This window comes from Papio anubis, chromosome 1 (assembly GCF_008728515.1).
Source record: "Papio anubis isolate 15944 chromosome 1, Panubis1.0, whole genome shotgun sequence".
Classification (NCBI taxonomy): Eukaryota; Metazoa; Chordata; class Mammalia; order Primates; family Cercopithecidae; genus Papio; species Papio anubis.
In genome coordinates this window covers 120,548,819-120,571,261 of record NC_044976.1, presented here as the reverse complement: position 1 = coordinate 120,571,261, position 22,443 = coordinate 120,548,819, and the positions used below count along the sequence as shown (strand labels likewise).

Here is a 22,443-nt window from a genome sequence, read left to right as displayed (position 1 = left end):
TTAAAAAAAAAAAAAAAAAAAAAAAAAAGAATACGTAGTATTGTACTGTAGTTTAGGTAATCAGCCCTCTATTAATAGATACTTGGCTTGTTCCTAGTTTTTTTTGCTATTACTTCAGTGAACATCCTTGCTTAAGTATCTTTGTGTACTTGCCAGGAATATCTATACAGTAAGCTTTTAGAAGTAGAATTGGCAAATAAGAGTATTTTCAAGTCCTTTGCAGTATTCCTTCTGTTAGGCATGGCCAGGAGGTGGTATAGGTATGTTCTGTGACACTCACTGTAGTTTTGTAACCATTTCTTTGCCTTCTTCCTTCAAAATTTCCACTATTTTAGAAGCTCATAATGTAGTTGCACTGCTTTTTCCTGACTTCCTTTCCTGGTCACTTTTATTCCCTGAAGACTTTAGCTCTGGCTTACTTGTCCTCCTTTTTCTCCTTCTCTTTTCAAGATTTTCAGTGACTTTAACATCACTGTGGATTACTCATTTAACATCCTGGTCTCCTTAGCAATCCTGATCTTTTCTTCTACCCACTACAACCACCCACATCCATGCTTACAATCTAAACTTCTTCATTACTTCTTCTGAACCCCCTATGAAATCTTGAATTCAAAATATCTTTATCCAATAACTACCTCTCAGCTTCCAATTTACCTATACTAATACTCTTCTGTAATAATTCTTTGGCCTCATCAAATCTCCAATTCATTCACCAATACCTTTCTCATGATCCAATACACTCTCCTGTTTCCATTTCCCCAAATCCTAGTTGGACCCAACTAGTTGTCTTTTCCACGTTTAATCTGAAGCGGTTCAAACTTTCCAGAGGAAAGACACACAATTAAGCTTACTGGCTATATTTTAAATCAATGACCATAAAACTCTCTAGGCATTCAACCTTGCCTAGAACTCCTACTTATATTTCCCTACTAAACTTGATTCCTAGCCTACAGGATGACTGTTCCACAATGTTTTTTCTTTATACCCCTTATGTTAGCTGGTAACCTGGCATATTTTACTGAGAAAAATCAGACATGATGACCCCAGATTCTCACCATCAAAACTACAAACCTATTGTATCTATACATATTGCTTTCTCTCCTGTTAAAATGAAAGTACCTCTGCACCTATCACAGGCAATCCCTCTATTTGTTCTCTGGATTCCTTAAGGACTTCACTTCTGTAGCACTTTCTTTCTCTTTTGCATTACCTATTTGCTCTTCTTTACTGGATAATTCTCATTGGGTTACACATATGCTCCAGAACCTCTTTCTCTTGAGCCCACAATTTCTTCTAGATACCACTCCATTTCTCTTCCTCCTTTATGCAATTTTTTTTTTTTTTGAGACGGAATGTCACTCTGTCACCAGGCTGGAGTGCAATGGCGCAATCTCGGCTCACTGCAACCTCCACCTCCCAGGTTCAAGCGATTCTCCTGCCTCAGCCTCCCGAGTAGCTGGGATTACAGGCTCACACCACCACACCCAGCTAATTCTTGTATTTTTAATAGAGACAGGGTTTCACCATGTTGGCCAGGATGGTCTCGATCTTCTGACCTTGTGATCCGGCCACTTCGGCCTCCCAAAGTGCTGGGATTACAGGCGTGAGCCACCGCGCCTGGCCACAAAATTTCTTAAGTGTCTCCAATTTATCTTATATCTTGTTAACTCCTCTAATTTGGCTTCCAACCTCACTGAAACCAGGGGAGAATATCATCAAAGACCTTCATGTTGCCATATCAGATGGATTCTTTACTTTCTTCACTTTCTTTACCTCTCAGAGTTTGGATGCAGTTTATTACTCACTTGCTCTTGATGGCACCACGCTTTGCTGGTTTTTCTCCTACCTTTCTGCTTCCTCCTCAGTCTCCATTGCTGGCTCCTTATTCTCTACTCAGTGCTTAGTTCCGGGCTCTCTTATTTTCTCTTTTCTATGCTTTTTCTCTAAGTGATCTTATCTAGTTCCATGGTTTTAATATTACTAATATTTTTGTTGACTCTCAATATGTGACATTTCTACTTGTTATCTAATAGGCATCGCCAACTGAACAACAAACAAAACTCTGTTTCTCCTCAAAGCCTGAGAGTTATTCTTGACTTCTCTATTACCTTTGTTCCATAAATTTGTGTCATTAAATATGTCTATTGATTCTGGCTTCTCTCTTGGCCTCCTACCCAAACCACTTCCATTTCTCACCTGGACTACTGCAGTTATCTCCTTAGTAGTCTCTCTGCTTCTATTTTTGCCTTCAATAATCCATTCTCACCACAAATGATCTTTTAAAACACAATTAAGTTCATGTTACTCATATGCTTAACTCTTCAATGGCTTCCCATAACATTAAAAAAAAAAACCTCTTTACTAGGGTCGTCGAGAACCGATGTGATCCAACCCTGCCTCTCTTTCAACCTCTTATTTCCTCCTTATTCACTATGCTCCAGCCAAGCACTCCCTTATGTTTCATTAACTTGCCAAATTCTCTCTTTCTTCAAGACCTTTGCTCTGGTGTTTCTGTCTGCTTTGGATGCTTTTTCTCCTAATCATCGTGTGATTGCTTTTTTTTTTTTTTTTTTTTGAGATGGGGTCTCACTCTGTCGCCCAGGCTGGAGGGCAATGGTGCAATCTCGGCTCACTGCAACCTCCACCTCCCAGGTTCAAGTGATTCTCCTACCTCAGCCTCATGAGCAGCTGGAATTACAGGCACCTGCCACCCACGCCAGGCTAATTTTTGTGTTTTTAGTAAAGACGGGGTTTTGCCACGTTGGCTAGCCTGGTCTCAAACTACTGACCTCAGGTGATCCTCCCGCCTTGGCCTCCCAAAGTGTTGAGATTATAGGCGTGAGCCACCATGCCTGGTCTGGTTCTTTCTTATGACTCAAAGCTCATCTTAAATATCACCTCTCAGATAGGTTCTCTCTCCATCTAAAGTAGTCCTCCCCACCCCTACAATTACTTTGAAGCTTATTACCCTATTTATTTCCTGGATAGCACTTAGTAAAATTATATTCTTCATTAGTTTACTTGTTTACTCATTGTCTCTATGTAAGTTCTTTGAGGGCGTGTACCTTGTCTTTCCTGTCACTTCTATATCGCCAGCATCTACAACAGCTCTTGACATACTGAAAGCATTCAATCAACATCTGTTGTATAAAAGGACAAAGCAACTGAATTATTAACTATATGCATACTTAGGTTATAGTGACAAATGGTAACAGATGTTGACAACTGATAAATGTGCATTTTGTTCAAGGAATATAATTTTGAGCTTTGTGTGGGAATGAATTATGTAAATTAGAAAGGTTTTCTGCTGTGTACTGATCACGCACAGTACATTCTTCTGGTGGCCTATGGTTTCCCTTTGGCAATAAATAGCTAATTTCTTGTTCAGTAATTCTTATATAAATTCATAAGCAAATTAATGTTTTTATTTATCACATTAATGCGAAAGTTCAAGAATAGTTATGTTTTTAAAAAAGCCTCTCAGATAGGTGCATAACTTTGGGCTGGCGTTCATTCTTCCCACTTAGCTGACATTTCTGGATCTTGATCCCAAGGTCCTTAAACATTTTATCTGAATGAGTGTCTCTGAATTTAACACCAAATGTTCTGCCTCTCAACCTTGGACTTTTAAAAGATGATTTTTTTTCCTGTTCTGTACCAAATTACAGAAAAAAATTTTTCAAAGGACAACGTGAAAAAATACACTTTATCACATGAATCATTTACGTATCTCAAAACATTTTTCCCATTCAGAATCTCATTATGTTTATAAAACACTATACTTCCAAGGCTCTTAGATGTCTATTAACTGAAATAATAGAACAATTATGTCAACAGTAAAATTTTCACATTAATCTATCCAATAGGATTCAAGTATATATGTTAGCCCCTTTAGATAACATGTGGTCCAACTAAGAAATATAACAATATAATTTTTAACTAGGTAGAATTTATGTATACAATATTTAAAATTTCGGGTTGGCCTAAATAAGTTGTTCTGGATAAGTTTTGTTTTTATTAAAAATTAACCACTGGATTAAGATGACAATTATTGCTTCCTTTAGTTAATACTCAAAAAGAAAGCCATCCTTTGCTCCTGTGTAACAAATGTACTTTATTAATTAGGTCTCTCAGTTTGTGTGCTGGCAACATTTGGCAAAGTCCAGTCCTCAGTAAAAATAGTAACAACCTGCTCTGGAGGGCAATCAGGCAGCAAGTCTATTTTTGGCCTTAATGTTTGAAACACCAAATGCCAGATGCCATCGAACAGAACCTTAATTGGCATAAGTAAACTGGTTTGATACTGAAGTACAGAAGGATTTGAGGCACTCCAAAACACTTGTTTCTTTAGTACAAAAGAAATAAATGTTTCAGACTTAGCAGAGGAATTCATATCTAATACTGACATATGTAAAACTAAAAGAATCTTAACAGAAGAAAGGAGAAGAATGCTATAACCTCAGCTTTAGTGCTTAACATTACTCTAAATTTTCTATTTGTTCAGTGTTTCTGGCTTTTATTATTAATATCTTTGTTAGCTTACCTGTCTCTGAGTGTGCTGGGGCCTAGATAAGGATATAGGTTTTCCTTAAGCCTTCCTTTGATGAGATGATCCAGCGTTTCATGTAGGAAAGGTTGATGCTGTGTATATACATTTTCTACTCCCTAAAACAGGGGAAAATGGTTCTTATGTCATTTTTGGGAAACTAGCAATACAAGAATTAGTAATATTCATATCAGAAAAGGATATACACTCAATAGAGATTTCATGGGATAGATTTAAATAGGAACTGTGGTAAATTTCACAATTATTTTAATCAGTCAGAAATGTTCTAATCTCATAAAAATTACTCTGTAATTTAGGGCTAGTTATTGTAAAGGAATTTTTAAAAATGGGATTGCTTAAATCCTTTATCATGTCTTCACTGCCTCTTACCCTTCTGTGAAAATGTTAAATGATAGGTAGAGCAAATAAAAGGAAAGGATCATGTACAAAAAAGACTGGAAATACCCAGGAAAACAGAAAAACTTCAGGAAACATAAGAAAGGCTAGCAGATTAGAATTAATTTTTGAGTATTTTAAGAAAACAGTTAAGTATTTTTAAAAGATCAAATGTTTGCTTCATCTTTAATTTCCTTAAGAAACTACCTAACAAATCTTTAATTATAAACAAATGGAGTAAAATATCTGTGATTATCAGAACCATTTGTCTTTTTCTTCTTGAGTATTTCCCGGAAATATCTCCAGTTATTTCCCGCCCAGTTATTTGGTCCAATGCTGATACAGTTCTAATACAGAAAGCACTAAAAGAAAAAGCTTTCAAGAGGATGTCAGTTTTAATTTCATTTAATTGATATAGTACTAAATTAGCAGCAATCTTCAAGATACTTTGAAGATCATATTCATTCACTCTCAGCCTCAGGGGCTTCGACTGTTCTCACTTAGGAGAGCATAGAGGAGATGTCTATACCTTCAGTCCTTTGAGGAACTGTTTGGTGATAGCCACAGCATCTTTGGGGCTGAAGAGGTCACTTCCTCTGACTCGTTTACCACCATATTCAACAACTGCAGACACGAGCTATTAAGAGAAGCAAATTTTGATTGCTTAGGGATCAGGAAGCCCATTTCATAAGAAAATAATTTTATTAAGCAAACAAAAATGAAAATACAGATTTATACATTTCTGTAAATAAAAATAATATGATTTATCATTTGTTAGAGCTAAGAATATAATAACAGAGTTGGTTCCTGTTTGGTGGGCTAATATGGAAACTGGTTACCTTTCGATACTTCTCAGAAACACCTTTATTCCTGAGGTCCATCATTAGTCCTGGCAGGCTATTGCTGCTGTGTCGCTCATAATGTAAAGCATAAAGCATCACCAGGCGGGCAGCATCAAACTCTGTCACTTTGGGGTTCTGCAGAAGCCTTTTTACATTCTGAAGAAAGATAGAACTTATATTTATCCCCCTTTCACTTGAGTGATCTGTTGTACAATGCCTTAGATCTAATAATTATTGAATGGTAGTGATACATCACTACTATGACAATTATAAGTCATATACTTAGCAACTGTCTCAACTATAGAAAATTAAATGCCTTTTGTCCAAGGTAAGAATTAAATAAGGAAATACATTTCCATTGTAATTGCTTTGTGACAAAAATGAATTTAATAATGGGTAGTTCCACTTTTCTTTTCTTTTCTTTTTTTTCTTTTCCACTAGCTGAAGTTGTAATTTCCTTGCTGAAAGAAGGAACTATTTCCACCACTTGAATCAATACAGCACAACAAAACTGACTAGTTGATTTGCAAACCCTACTGCTTTCTCTTAGTAATAATGTGAAATGGAGACAAAGTTGGTAGAATTTTACACAGACTGGGCTTAATCTCTAAGAAGCATCAGAACATGTCTCAACATGGTTGACAGAGGTAAGTATGTAATAGCACGTAATCTCTAAATTTAGTACTTAATGATTTTAAGAGGCAGGTACCGACAGAAAAGGGGGCCAGGAGAAGCCATGTTTACATTTTTTAATCTTCACATTCAGGACCTTCCATATAGTACAGATTTATATTTATTATACAGCAGAACAAATAATTTAATTTAAGTCAACAAATACTTTTTGAGTCCCCATAAGGCAGTATGTCATGCACTGTTGCAGGCACACAGATAAGTTAAAGACAATTCCTGTTCCCAGTGAGTTCACAGTCAATGGGGTGAACGATGATCAAAGTAATATAATTTATTCTGCTACATACATGTTTCTTTAATGTACTTTAGTTCTGTGAGATGAATAAATATGGAAATGGTGTCAGTTTAACACAGAAGGCATATTGTTTCATATGTAATTTTTCCAGAATGGATACGCTTTCTTACGATTAAAGGGGAAGCCTTACCAATACCTTAAGAAAAAAAGATGATAATCCTACAGACGTGTGTTCTGCAAGAAGTACTTGGTTTTGTAGCTTCAAGAACTGTTGCACTTTCCACTGTGTTATGCTAAACAGGGAAAGGGCAAGTGCAAATACAAAGGATGCAAATATATTGCACTGTGTTAAAAAGCAAAACAAAACAAAATAACAATCAAACACTGATTGATGAAGAAAGATATCTCCATATGGTATTTTTAATTTTGACAAAGTAGTCTTTATGAGAAGTGAGTATTTTCAAGACCTTATAATTTGAAGAAAACATGAGACCCAGGAATAAGGCTGCAGAGGATGGACTGGCTCTATTTCTAGGTGCAAATGCCAGTGGAGATTTAACCATGCTAGTATTTTTATTATAATTGTTACTATTTTTATTAGGGCTCTGATTAAAAAATTATATGAATTTTTAATTTCTTTTTATAGTCATGTAGATTTTAAGTGGTCTGCTTATAACCCTATATTCTCATAACCCTTTTTTTAGTGCATGTTTTTATAGAATGTGAGGTTTTTCAGGAACAAATATGTGGTGTTATAACAGAAACATATGTATGTAAAAAAACAAAAGAAAACAAAAAGCAAAAGCTGAAAATCAGTGCAAAAGAGGAAGGGGAGAGAAAGGGGAAGAGAAAATATACTGGGTTGTTGAGAAATTAGGAAAGACTTCATAAAGGAGGTGACAATTGCCAAAGGTCCTGAAGAATCAGTAAGTATTGGAACCAGTGTGAGAGACTAAAAACAGTGGCACTATCAAAATAAATATGGAAATCAGAGGAAGAAATGGCTTGGGTTGAAAGGCTGGCAAGAGCCTTAAAGGGCACTGAATTCTGAGGACATAATTATCAACTATATGATTACAACTTACAAGATGTTTTCACATACATTATCTCTTTTGTACCTGACAACAACCATGTTCAATGTCTAAGAGCTCTTCTGTTCACACTGACTAGGGACTATGATGATAATGGGGAACCTCCCATGTAGCTTTCAAGTACAGAGTTCTATGAGAGAGATTTCTATTGTTGATTTTTTTGGTTACTATTTCACTACCATCATCCTTAAGGGATCAAAAAGGGAGAAACTTCTGTAGATTTTGATCCCAAATTTGTAAGATTTTTCTTATTTTTTTCCCTTCATGGTATCTTCCCCCCTAGAGCAGCCATGGAATACAGCCCATTTAGGGTACCTGCTCAAATGTTCCACTATTTTCTACTATAATATGAAGAAATTTCAGGTACAAATTATGTATGTATCTCAATCAACAGCATAAGTTTAAAACATTAAGAAATCTCGTTGGGGACCGGGCGTGGTGGCTCACGCCTGTAATCCCAACAGTTTGGGAGGCCGAGGTGGGTGGATCACTTGAGGTCAGGAGTTTGAGACCAGCCTGGACAACATGGTGAAACTCTGTCTCTACTAAAAATACAAAAAATTAGCAGGGTGTGGTGGTGGGCACCTGTAGTCTCAGCTACTCAAGAGGCTGAGGCAGGAGAATAGATTGAACCTGGGAGGCGGAGGTTGCAGTGAGCCAAGATTATGTGCCACTGTACTCCAGCCTGGGCGACAGAGTGAAATCGTCTCAAAAAAATAAATAAATAAAACATTTTAAAAAATTTTTAAAAAGAAAAGAAATCCCACTGGGGATTTCTGTTGTTACTTTTCTTATAGGCACAATGCCTCATTTCCTGCCCTTGCAGTCACTCTCCTACCACCTTTTCTGGCTGATCTGTCTCTGTACTTTTAAGCAAATCTGAGAAACCCAAGTAACTATAAATTCACAAAACTGGTATGATGACAGTCAAAGACTATTTGCAGTAATCAGTCTCTGTCCTTTTCTAGTTACCTTCACGTAGATCTTGACTCTTGGCTGTTTCTTATTAGAGATAAGTGTTGGTGATAACGTGGAGAAATAAGAACCCTTACATACAACTGGTGAATGTAAATTAGTACAGCCATTATGGAAAACAGTATGAAGGTTCCTTAAAAAATTAAAAATAGAACTACTATATGATTTAGCAATCCAACTACTTGGAATATATCCAAAGGACATGAAATCAGTATGTTGAAGAGATATCTGCATTCCTATGTTTACTGCAGCACTATTCAAAATAGCCAAGATATGAAATCAACCTAAATGTCCATCAACAGATGAATGGATCAAGAAAATGCAGTATTTAGGTCAGGCATGGTGGCTCAGGTCTGTAATCCCAGCATTTTGGGAGGCCGACGCAGGCGGACTGCTTGAGCTCAGGAGCTGGGGACCAGCCTGGGCAACATGGTGAAATTCTGTCTCTACAAAAATAAAAAAATTAGCTGGGCATGGTGGTGCATGCCTGTAGTCCCAGTTACTGGGGAGGATGAGGTGGGAGAGTAGCTTGAGCCTGGGAGGCAGAAATTGCAGTAAGCCAAGATTGCACCACTGCACTCTAGCTTGGGTGATAGAGCCAGACCCTGTCTCAACAAAAAGAAAAAAAAAGAGAAGAAGGAAAAGAAAACGCAGCATACATATATACATATATAATGAAATATTTACTACTCAGCCATGAAATAGAATGAAATTCTGTCATTTGTGGCAAAACAGATTAACCTGGAGGACTTATATTCAGTGAAATAAGCCTGACACAGAAGGACAAATAGTGCATGATCTTACTCACATGAGAGTAAAAAGTTGTTCTCGCCGGGCGCGGTGGCTCAAGCCTGTAATCCCAGCACTTTGGGAGGCCGAGGCGGGTGGATCACAAGGTCAGGAGATCGAGACCATCCTGGCTAACACGGTGAAACCCCGTCTCTACTAAAAATACAAAAAACTAGCCGGGCGAGGTGGCGGGCGCCTGTAGTCCCAGCTACTTGGGAGGCTGAGGCAGGAGAATGGCGTAAACCCAGGAGGCGGAGCTTGCAGTGAGCCAAGATCGCGCCACTGCACTCCAGCCTGGGCGACAGAGCGAGACTCCGTCTCAAAAAAAAAAAAAAAAAAAAAAAAAAAAAAAAAAGTTGTTCTCATAGAACTCATAGAAGTAGAGAGCATAATAGCAGTTACCAGAGGATGGGATGGTGAAGGATGGGGGTGGTTAGAAATTGGTTAATAGGTACAAAGCTACAGCTAGAGAGCAGGAATATGTTCTGGTGTTCTACTGCATAGTAGGATGAATAGAGTTAAAAGTAATGTATTACATATGTCAAAATAGCTAGAAGAGAGGTTTTTAAATGTTCTTATCGCAAAGAAACGACCAATGTTTAAGGTGATGGATATGCTAATTACCCTGATTTGATCATTACACAATGTATACATGTATTGAAACATCACATTGTATTCCATAAATCTGTACAATCATTATGCATCAATCATAAACAAAATCCACTTCTATTCCTTGAGACTTGGTACTGGTATTCAGATTGCTTGGCTTGACTCTTAGTTCTCCATTGAGGACTTGGCCCAGATCTGACCAGACCTACTTTGAGTAACTATTTTGCCTACTTTTGAGCCCTTAGGACCCAACTCATGGCTCAGGTCCATGTTCTAGCTAGAGGTATCTATTCTCTCATGAAAAGAAACCTGTAGGTACAAGCTGAGTTCTTTCTTTTCTTTCAGCTGTATCAGTCCTTGGAGAAGCAGGACCTTTTTGTCTGCCTTGATCCCACTTTATCTTTTGGCTTCATTTTGAAGGATTTCCCTCATAGCTACTTATCAACTTGATTGATAGTGGCCTACGTTACACTGAGATTTCAGGGCACTAACCAGAGAAGAGGAGAAAAAAGAATCAGAGAGGCTTATAATTACAAAGCAGGTATATGCTATATGGTAGTATTTATCTGTTGGAAATATAACTGAATTACATAATTTTTTGGTTTCTCTTATTAAATTTTCCATCAGCCTTGTGACTATTAGAAAACGACACTGTCATATTATAACGATGACTGAGTAAAGAGCAAAACAGAAAACTGTCATCTACTTAAGAAGACAGGATTCAAAAACCTTGCGCTGAACTCTAACATTTGTGTGGGCCTAATCAAGGAATAGGAAAAGAAAAGGAAAAGAAAAGCAAAAATAGTGTCTTTGGAGATCAAGTTTCCTAAAGGAACTAACATTCATTTATAAGATATCAGTGAGAAAACCATTCTTCTTTTCTGATATTTAGAGATTCTTCCATTGTTTCTGGCTGAACGCTTTTCTACTTTTCTGTTTTCTTCTATCAAAACTATGATGAAGCAGCAGAGCAAGAAGAAATCATTATGACATACACATATTTTAAACTATTATACAGATTACAGATGGTCTTGGTAATTAAAGATAGTCTCCATTTTTTTTTGTTTTAGTTTAACCTAAAGAACAGGATCCCTTCTTTGTTATCTACTATAGTAATGTAGTAAAGTCAGAATATAACAAAATAAACCAACAGATTAGGACAGTAAGATGGAATTGGCAGAAGTCTTCTACATGCTGATCTGATAAAAATGAGCCTAACAGTCTGAGAGAACAGTGTTGTGTGAATATGAAAAGCTTATCTGGGAAAAATGATAGAAAGCAGACAAGACCCAATTCTACCGACTGGTAAATACATCTGAGTCAGTATTCCTTTTCTTAATGACTAGTCAACATAAAATTTAGCTTTGCAGTAGATCTTCCGCTGATCAACACTGTTTCTAAAATACTGGCTAAATGTTGTTTTAGAGTAAAAGGATCATTTTTACATTTAATTAATCAAAGTAAAACTGCCAGTCAGTTCAATGTGTCCCAACCACTTTTCTTATAATTTTAATGAGTGGCAAAAACAAAAACAAAAACAAAAAAAACACTTTTCTGAAATCAGAGAGATATGCGGCTATCAATGAACTAAAAAACAAGTCTTGGATGCCATTAAGAAAATTAAATGTATCATCAAATAATAACACTCGTAATGTTGGTAGTTAATGTTTCTTGAAAGCTGTAAGTACCAAGTACCATAAGCGTTTTACATGTATTAGCTCATTGCACTCTCACAACAATTTTGAGGTAAGACTGAGGCTTAGAGTGGTTAGGAATTATTTTCAAACCCAAGCCACCAAAGGTCCAAGTTCTTAGCCACTACTCTATACTGCTTCAAATAGAGCTCTTACTCCTCATTTTTCTAATAAATATTGATTGAGTCCTTATTAAGTATCATTAACAGGATGATTTGAGATCTTTACGCAAGGTCAGGAAAAGATATAAAATAGACTGGTTCCTCTCTCCATATGAAAAGCTGTGATATGACAACACAGACTGGGCATTGGGGGCAGGGTATGGGGAAGATGGTGAGGGTGGAATTGCTCCCTTTCTAAAGATGCCTTTTCTTCATGGTATGGCAAATCTTCATTACTAATCAAATAAATCTCTTCTAAGGATATGTATATGTTTCAGTGGTAGTAAATTTCACTTTGGATCCAGTGAAATTCTTTCTAAATGAAATTTTCATTAGCCTACAAAATAATGGTTAGAATGGCAGCAATTTTTAAGTTAACTTTTAGCAATATGTGAACTTTTTTTTCTTGTCATGATACTTACTATTCAATAAAGCAAATCCCATCTCTACTCACAAACCTCATTTCACTGCTTCATGACGTATTATCATCTAAGGTCAAGCCAAGGAATGCTATAACCCCTCTAGAAGTCAGGCCCCTGACATCCACTTACTATCAAACAAAAGATTCCTTTATAGACTATTTAAGTTGTGTTGCCAAAGAAGTCCTTTATGATGGGGGGACTCCAAATCAACTACTCACTGTAAAATCCCAATACCCTAGACAAGAAAACCTTCAAAAGATAAGTTTTAAAAATAAAAAGTGGATCACAAATAGAATTTATATTTTTAAAGTGACTATTTTTCTTTTGAAGTGAACATAAAAATAAAGTTTCAGACAAGTTATTACAATAACTTTTTCTAATTGCTTTCCATATGTAGAGAGATACAAATAAAGACAGTAAAACTGGTTAGTGATTAAGTGTGGTTCTACTGTTTCCAAGGGAAAAATCAAATGATAAACAAATATAAGAAATTAAAATGTAGTTATGGGACACAATTTTGTTTTTTATTTAATATGAGGCAGAAAACTCATTTTTTTTGTGATAAATATCAGGACATTTCTATTAGGCCCACAAAACAACTATAAAATATTATTAGTAGTGTTGTTTAAAGGCCATGTTAAATACATTAGGATACATCTTTACAAAGGATACTATTTAGTGATTAAAAAGAATGCGACTTTAGGTTCTGATCCAAAACCCAACAACAATAAATCCCAGTAAAGACCCTGGTATAACTAGAGCACCCACAGGTAGACTTTTTTCTTTTGGTTGCACTATGTGTAAAAAAAAAAATCATGCTTAGAGGAAGGGAACCAACATTTACAAAACACCTATTAAATGTGAAGCATTTTACATATCTCATTGAATCATCATAACAGTCGGAAAATTTGAAATCATTATCCCCAAGACTTGGGCAAATTAAGTAATTTTCCCAAAGAAACTTTGGTAAGGAGAGGTAGGATATAAGTCAGGCCAGTCTGGGTCCAAAACCTGAGTTGTTTCCAATATACCAGGTTGGCATTATCTTATAGAATAAAGTGGAACTGTAGCTGGGAAAGAAAGAAGCTAAGCTTTAGAATATAGGGTCCTATTAACAGGGAAATGTGCTTCTTGTAAGTGGCTTAGAAATGGCTATTTCCTAAAGGACTCGTATTCCTAAATTACTTGTCAGTGACATCATACTTTGTCATTTCTCAGGAATCATGGAATTACCTCTGATTTATTCTATCTTTATATCCAGCCTGTCATTTAATTTCTTCTCCCTTTGAAATGTTTTTCAGTTCTGCCCCTTGCTGTACATTTTTGCTACTATCACTGTAAGTCTACAAGTCTCTCTGACCTGTTTTTTCACCTCTAAAGCATCCTTACTAGGTTACATTTCCTAAAATACTGCCTTCACCACCTCAACTTTCTACATAAGATCCTATACTGGATCTCTTTGCCTATCCCAGCAGGTATAAATTCTTACAAGCCTCTTCATAAAGCTTGTAAACTGTTTTTTGTTTACCAATTCAATTTTATCTAATTCTGTTTCATACTCACTCTCTACAGGTCAAACTGTTTATTACTTCCTGCGTACTTCTACATCTTTGCTTTTGCTGTTCCTGACTGAACTCCTCCCCCAAATTCTATTCATTCTTTGTGGTCCATCCTAATCTTGCCTTCTCTAAGAAACTGTTCCTAATAACCTCAAAACCTGTTACAGTCAGTATTACAATTATGACTTAATTATCATCTTGAAACATTATCGAATTTTTTCTTGTGCTTTAGTTTTGTGTCTTCAACTAGACTATACATTTCTTGAGGCCAGCGTCTGATTATATTGCTATTCTAAAATCCTCTGGGAGGCCCCATCATTTTAAGATTAAAGCCCAACTTTCTTCCAATGGCCATAACCTGGCTTCAGTCAGTCTTTCTAGTCTAAGACCACTCATCTTGTATCCTGTACTAGCCACACTGAACTATTCTCTGTTCCCATATATATATTTAAATATATGTATATTTCAAATATAAATATTTTATATATAGAAAGAAAAAATATATATATCAATATTTATTTCTTCACATCTTCATGCCTGCATTCTCTCTGCTGAGAATGTTTCTTCCTTTTCCCTGTTTGATGTTATTTTCCCTAAGAAGTGCTAAGAAGCCTCATCCTTCGGGAAAACAGTTGTCCTTCCTCTGTATTTCCATATTCCTTTGTAAATACCTCTAATATAGCACATAGTGCATGGTGTTACAATTGCTGGTTTAAATTTCTTTCTTCCCGACTATAATGTGGTATCTTATTCATCTTTGTACTCCTAGATCCTCACAGCAGTAGTATGTACATATAGCAGGCATCAACATGTTGGTGCGATGAAAAGCAGACTTCAATAATGAATAAACTTAGATAATACATTTTAATACGCGTTTTATCTTTTAAAGTCTTCCTAACCACTCTGTGAGATGAGTATTAATATACCTATTTTACGAATAATGAAACTGGCTCAGAGATTAAGTCAACAACTCCACGTCACAAAGCCTGTAAGTGGTATACCAAACACTCCAATCCAGATCTTCTGATTCTAGTTTAGTGCTCTTTCTTTTTTTTTTTTTTTGAGATGGAGTCTTGCTCTGTCACCCAGGCTGGAGTGCAGTGGCCGGATCTCAGCTCACTGCAAGCTCCGCCTCCCGGGTTTATGCCATTCTCCTGCCTCAGCCTCCCGAGTAGCTGGGACTACAGGCGCCCGCCACCTCGCCCGGCTAGTTTTTTGTATTTTTTTAGTAGAGACGGGGTTTCACTGTGTTAGCCAGGATGGTCTCGATCTCCTGACCTCGTGATCCGCCCGTCTCGGCCTCCCAAAGTGCTGGGATTACAGGCGTGAGCCACCGCGCCCGGCCCTAGTTTAGTGCTCTTTCTAGTAGACTAGGCTGCCCTCATACTAATTAACTGAACGCTTAGGAATTGCACATTACACTTCTCTTGTGTCTCTTTTTATAGATCTATCTTAAACAATATCAATTTGTGTTCTCATCTCAGCTCCTTGTCGGACTAAATTCCATGTTGGCGAAGAAGGATTACTTGCCTTTTTATCTCTTGCTCTGCCTGGCACAGTGCCTTACACATAGTAGGTGCTCATCAAATTGGACTGACCTGGAGAGCACTAGAATGGTCATTTTGACAGGCCAGTTCTTGCTCAACCTCTGAAACCTCCAGCAGATTCCGCTCACTGACCAATCGAGACAATTCTCCAACCACTGTCACATGCTTTGAAACAGTCCCAGACATTTTCTTGAACTGTGGATAATTCTCAACAAAGGCCTGCCATGGGAAAAACATCAATGAGAGGTTCTGTTATTTTTTGACCAAGGATAAGCATGTATTGATTGGGGGGGTAGGGAAAGCAGGGGATGTTTTTCAGCCCTGATTAAAGCATCTACAACTTTCAGCCACATGGCATTTTGTTATGCTTAAGAAGAGAAGAACTGGTATATGTTGGTAGACTGAGTCTTTGTTTTTTTTTTTTTTTTTGAGACAGAGTTTCGCTCTTGTTGCCCAGGCTAGAGTGCACTGGCGTGATTTCGGCTCACTGCAACCTCCCAACCTCTGCCTTCCAGGTTCAAGCGATTCCCCTGCCTCAGCCTCCTGAGTAGATGGGATGACAGGCATGTGCCACCATACCCGGCTAATTTTGTATTTTTAGTAGAGATGGGGTTTCACCATGTTGGTCAGGCTGGTCTCGAACTCCTGACCTCGGGTGATCCGCCCACCTTGGCCTCCCAAAGTGCTGGGATTACAGGCGTGAGCCACTGTGCCTGGCAATAGATTGAGTCTTTAAATAGTCCAGATATTACTGAAAAATGGAAAGAAGCACATGGTTTATTATGAATTTTTTGCTATATTGTTTAAAGACATTATAGAAAATAAGCCTCAAACCAAATAAAATCAATCAAGGTAGAAATCAGACCCAGAAGATTCCAAAAGTGTTGCTTACATGAATAGTTCCAAACTCTCACATGTTAGTCATTCATGTACATGCTCAATTTACCTTCATGTCTGCTATTGATTCTAGTTTTTGCTGTTCTTTTGGTTTCTTCTTCTGAAAATCTTCCATGAGATTCTTTATATTGCTACCAATCTCAGCAAAGTTCAGGTACATATTCTGTGAAAAAGAAAGGCGGAAGCACATCATCAACTAGTCTGACTTTCAGAAAATTTAAAAGAAGTGAAAAAGAATTCGGAACGCAGAATTGAAGGGCAGGGAAATTCCATTTTAATTACCAAATTTGGACATTAGCTGGGACACTGGTGATGAATAGCATTACTATTCTCACAAACAGCTACTGGAGGGGAGAGAAGTAATTAACTACGTGATCTCTATGAAAAAAATACTGCTAAAGGGTCAGAATCCAAATCTTCTGCCTTCCCTTGAGAGGCAGTTTATGCACAGGATGCCTCTATCATCCTTTCACATGAAATCCCATGTCTGCCCCCATACTAACAAGCCAATATTGATCTTCTTACATAAAAACAACTAAAGACAATTAAAAAAAATTTAAACCACCTACATTAGCATAGAATTCATCATTTTCAGCAGATAGGACCACCTCTCTTAAGTCTTTACTGATCCCCGGCACTCTGGAAAGATCAATCCGATTGTTGTTTATGCCTAGTAGTTCATGGACCATGGCCTGATATGTCCACTAAATAAAGAATTATGAAAAAAAAAGGTAACTGACAAAATATGGAAATAGTAAACATTCAAGAAAACAAAAACTGATAACATTCTTTAACTAGTCTTCTTTACATGAAGATTCTCTAGTTAAATTTTACTAATACTTTGTGCTATCATAAGCATTAAGATTGTCATTTTTTTTTTTTTTTTTTTTTGAGGCGGAGTCTTCACTTTGTCGCCCAGGCTGGAGTGCAGTGGCACCATCTCGGCTCACTGCAAGCTCCGCCTCCCGGGTTCACGCCATTCTCCTGCCTCAGCCTCCCGAGTAGCTGGGACTACAGGCGCCCGCCACCGTGCCCGGCTAATTTTTTGTATTTTAGTAGAGACGGGGTTTCACCGTGTTAGCCAGGATGGTCTCGATCTCCTGACCTCGTGATCCGCCCGCCTCAGCCTCCCAAGATTGTCATTTTAATTGATTAAACACTGAAAAAAAGTCAAAATACTTTTAGATTTCACATTTTTGGAAAAAGGGCAGCAAGATTAATATTCTTGATAGAAAGACAACAAATTAGAGCTATCATTAGCTCCAATTTTTTGCCTGTGAATTAAGGGTATATTTTTGGCTTCACAGATAGAGCTATATTGGTACTGCAGTTACAAGCTGTACCATTTCCTGTATGCTTCTGTGGTTTTCTGCAGCATGAGAAGTGTGTTCTTGCAGATTTGAGTGGTACTATATTTATCCTGGGAACACTAATATTATCAGAAAAACCTTGTGAGTTGATCAAAACACTGGGAGATTCAGAAACTTACCTCTGAATCCATTTTATTTTATATTTTTACCTAATGGGAGTTGTGAGGAAGGACTGGTTTCCAGTCTCACAAAATGTGAATTTATTTGGTAAAACTGGAAATGAGAAATCTCCAAATTTTCCCTTTTCACCATTTATGGAGAATAGATTACTTTCAGTCATAGGTCTGTTAGACAAAATGAAGTATTTTCTAGCACGTTCCCTTCTGCATCTAGAATCTAAATGCTAGAAATGTTTATATACATATTTTATCTTAAGAAAATTAGATTTATTAACAAATAATTTAGAAGGTTGTAAAAGAAGGTGCTTATTTCCTAAAATATTTGCCAAAGGAATTCCTGAAAAAGCAAGTTCCATTAGAGCACTTAAAATAAATACAAGGCTGGGCATGGTGGCTCATGCCTGTAATCCCAGCATTTTGGGAGGCCGAGGTGGGTGGATCACTTGAGGTCAGGAGTTCGAGACCAGCCTGACCAACATGGTGAAATCCCATCTGTACTAAAAATACAAAATTAGCTGAGCATGGTGGCGCATTCCTGTAATCCCATCTACTCGGGAGGCTGAGGCAGGGAATCGCTTGCACCCGGGAGGCAGAGGTTGCAGTGAGCCGAGATCACACCATTGCACTCTAGCCCGGGCAATAAGAGCAAAACTCTGCCTCAAAAAAAAAAAAAAAAAAAGTACAACAAAATGTTTTATGTTTTTACGGATAGCTTCTTGTGCATGCTTCTAGCATTTACTCTATAATTAAAATTATGTTTATTTCTCTCATCATTGCACCATGGGCTCTTTGAGGCCAGAAATTATAATTTTTAACCTTTTATCTCTAGTATTTAGTTTAGTACGTGGCACAAAACAAGTCCCTAGTGAAATCTGTGGGATAAATAGTTGCTTTTCTTTGCAAGACAGAATAATAGGCAATTAATTTTCTTTCCACTTTTTGATATTATCAAAAGTTTCTTTGGTGAACATATATTACTCTGAATTTAGGAATATAAGGTTATTTTATACTACAGAGAAGTTTCACTCCACAGATTTCCCTTAGCATATAAGCTGGGAAGAAACTGAAACATAGATTGTGCCTTTCTCTATAAATACAAAGTCACAGCCAGGCGCGGTGGCTCACACCTGTCATCTTGGCACTTTGGGAGGCCGAGTCGGGCAGATCACTTGAAGTCAGGAATTTGAGACCAGCCTGGCCAATATGGCGAAACCCTGTCTGTACTAAAAATACTTAATACAAAAATTAGCCAGGTATGATGGTGCACGCCTGTAATCCCAACTACTCAGGAGGCTGGGGCATGAGAATTGCTTGAACCTGGGAAGTGGAGGTTGCAGTGAGTTGAGATCACGCCAACCTGGGTGACAGAGAGAGACTCTGTCTCAGTAAATAAATACATACATACATATAAAATCACTATTGATGGAGCACCTGCTATGTGCCCTGTTCTTATGCTTGCAGGAGAAAAAATAAATACAGTCTGCCTTGAAGAAATATGTAACGTAGGAGACGGTGTAAACAGCCAAAGCTACAACATGGCAAGTACAGCATGAGACATGAGAGAGACACAAAGGTCTACAGGTCTACAGGAATTTTCAGGAGGTAAGAACAATATCTGACTGAAAGAATACAGGCTTCAAGGAGATGTTGAAGAATGGCTGGATGTTGGAGATGGCTTTTGAGTGTTTTTTTTGAGACAAGAGTTTCGCTCTTGTTGCCCAGGCTGGAGGACAGTGGTGTGATCTTGGCTCACTACAACCTCTGCCTCCCAGGTTCAAGTGATTCTCCTGCTTCAGCATCCCGAGTAGCTGGGATTACAGGCGCCTGCTACCACGTCCGGCTAATTTTTTTCTATTTTTAGTAGAGACAGGGTTTCATCATGTTGGACAGGCTGGTCTCGAACTCCTGACCTCAGGTGATCTACCCACCTCGGCCTCCCAAAGTGCTAGGACTACAGGTGTGAGTCACTGTGCCCGGTTCTTCTTCTTCTTTTTTTTTTTTTATTCTTTGCTATTATTCATATAAATCATTTTATTTATTTATTTATTTATTTATTTTTGGAGACGGAGTCTCGCTCTGTTGTCTAGGCTGGAGTACAGTGGCATGATCTCAGCTTACTGCAACCTTCGCCTCCAGGGTTCAAACGATTCTCCTGCCTCAGCCTCCCAAGTAGCTGGGAATACAGGTGTGTGCAACCACACCCAGCTAATTTTTTTGTAGTTTTAGTAGAGACGGGGCTTCACCACGTTGGCCAGGCTGGTCTTGAACTCTTGACCTCAGGTGATCCAGCCACCTTAGCCTCCCAAAGTGCTGGAATTACAGGAATGATCCACCATGCCTGGCCAGATTGAGTGGTTTTAACAGCAGTATTTTGATAGGTGAAGATGGGAAGAGAAGGTACTCCAAACATTCTAGAGTTTAGAAAGCAGTCACAGTAAAAGCATGCTGGCAGGAAACCATGTGGCATTATCTACGTAAGTAGTGAGCTCTAGGTTTCATAAGAGGTTTAGCCCACATTGTGAAGGCTCTTGGATGCCAAGTTCAGGAGTTTTTTAACCTAGTAGGCAAATGGGAACCAATGAAGGTTTTTAAGCCAAGAGTAGTAAGATAGAGCTGTGCTTTAGGAAAAGTTTTCATTGTATTTGTGGAACATTTAGAGTGAGAAGAAATAAAAAGTAGGGAATCAAGTAGATGACTATTTCAATATTCTTGCAAGAGATTAGGGTCTAGACCAAGGCAATAGCTGTAAGAATGGAAATGAGGAGACAGACGGAAACACTGGAAAATAGAATCTACAGAATTAAGAAGCTGTCTTGATTAGGCATGGAGGTACTGGCAGAAAGATATGGGAGGGATGAGGCAGAAGAGTTAATGATGACAGTGGATGGAAGAATCATGATACCAAAACACAGGGAAATGCAAAGCAAAACCAAGAATAGCTAAAAATAAGGAGGCAAATAAGTGGACCATGCTTTTATTTCCATATCTGTATTTTGATGAATATCACTTGAAATCATCCTCCTATTATGCCAAGAAAGGGTTTTGTACCTGGTTTAGCAATGGGGTGATGGCATCATCACAACGATCTAAAATAAGGAGCAATGGAGGAACCTCTGTCCGACGGAATTCAAACAGTTCATATTCTTTAGTTATCACTTGCTGTGGGTGAGAAAGAAAGATGGTTTGTGCAACCAACTAGTTACACACAAAGATGATATAAATAGGAAATTAATAAACGCTACATTTAACAATAGTTCTTTGCATCCGCATAGATCTTCCATTTGAAGGATTCAAAAGTCTCACAAAGTTTAGTAGCATACTATTTAAGAGGTTAGAATTTGAAACCCTATTTTATAAGTGGTTTAACTGGACCAAAAAAGAGTTAAATAGCCTGTGTATGTTTCTTGGGGTAAACCTAAGAATCTTAGCTCTAAATGTTGCTTTTTGTTTTAAATCACATATACCTACCTCTTTGCTTAGAAACCTAACATACAAGGCCGGGCGCAGTGGCTCAAGCCTGTAATCCCAGCACTTTGGGAGGCCGAGACGGGCGGATCCAAGGGCAGGAGATCGAGACCATCCTGGCTAACCTGGTGAAACCCCGTCTCTACTAAAAAAAATACAAAAAACTAGCCGGGCGAGGTGGCTGGCGCCTGTAGTCCCAGCTACTCAGGAGGCTGAGGCAGGAGAATAGTGTAAACCCGGGAGGTGGAGCTTGCAGTGAGCTGAGATCCGGCCACTGCACTCCAGCCTGGGCGACAGAGCGAGACTCCGTCTCAAAAAAAAAAAAAAAACAAAGAAAAGAAACCTAACATACAATCATGTCCTTGGTTGTAAATAAAATATTGCTTTAGTTTTTGAAATATGATAGAGAAATGGATGGCCGTTATGTTTTGGAACCAGGAATAGGTAATGCCATACCTTAACACACTCTGCAAGTCTCTTTGCTGCCTCTGATGAGAGCTGATAACGAATCATGGGACATTTCTTCAGAGATAAAAGGAGAGCTGTAAGCCCTTGAGTTGTTCTAGATAGCTGGGCTGGATCCCAATTTCGACCCTTTTTGTTAAAAACATATATTCAGAGAAAATATTTGAAATTTCTCCTACAAGTCTAATTATTTGCTGAATTAACTCTCAACTGATAAATTAAACCTTTCCTTCCATACCTGACAGCAACCCAAAATATTGAGGGAAAACAAATGTGGGTTCACAGCAATGTAATCACCATAAAATTCCTGCAAATAAAGCACCAAGAATAGTCATTCCATAAACTTCAATTGTATCAAGCAGTAATATTGTCGTATGTGATATATAATATGATATAACCAAACTTGGTGAAATACAGGTGTAAAGAGACACAAAATTGTTCAATTGATAATTCAGTAACAACAGTCAACGTGGGAGAATTAAAATAATTACAAAACAGTAGCAATAACAATAAATCTAAAAAATAAAAGTTGTAAAGGTATACACATTATATTTCTGGAGACCTCTATGCA

The 22,443-nt window shown here is 37.7% G+C and overlaps 1 protein-coding gene and 1 long non-coding RNA gene across 5 annotated transcripts in view; one reads left to right on the top strand and one right to left on the bottom strand.

The window, feature by feature from the left end:
* VPS45 (vacuolar protein sorting 45 homolog) overlaps positions 1-22,443 on the bottom strand; it is an 82,054-nt gene that overhangs the window by 48,486 nt on the left and 11,125 nt on the right. For 2 of the 4 annotated variants that reach the window (XM_003892567.5, XM_003892568.4), the window contains exons 5-13: positions 22,111-22,179; positions 21,864-22,001; positions 20,991-21,101; positions 17,023-17,157; positions 16,503-16,616; positions 15,608-15,775; positions 5,782-5,940; positions 5,472-5,579; positions 4,544-4,665 (exon numbers count right to left, since the gene is read on the bottom strand). In XM_003892567.5, the coding sequence (XP_003892616.1) occupies positions 4,544-4,665; positions 5,472-5,579; positions 5,782-5,940; positions 15,608-15,775; positions 16,503-16,616; positions 17,023-17,157; positions 20,991-21,101; positions 21,864-22,001; positions 22,111-22,179 (1,124 nt within the window). Of the gene's footprint in view, positions 1-1,622; positions 2,277-2,811; positions 3,141-4,543; positions 4,666-5,471; positions 5,580-5,781; positions 5,941-15,607; positions 15,776-16,502; positions 16,617-17,022; positions 17,158-20,990; positions 21,102-21,863; positions 22,002-22,110; positions 22,180-22,443 lie in introns of those variants that run through there. The other 2 variants (XR_002515955.2, XM_021923252.1) reach the window with 2 other exon arrangements.
* The window catches only part of LOC110740794, a 76,859-nt gene that overhangs the window by 53,037 nt on the left and 1,379 nt on the right, over positions 1-22,443 (top strand). Inside the window, exons 2-3 of the long non-coding RNA XR_002515967.2 lie at positions 6,226-6,431; positions 19,404-19,544. This is a non-coding gene — a long non-coding RNA (uncharacterized LOC110740794). The remainder of the gene's footprint in view (positions 1-6,225; positions 6,432-19,403; positions 19,545-22,443) is intronic.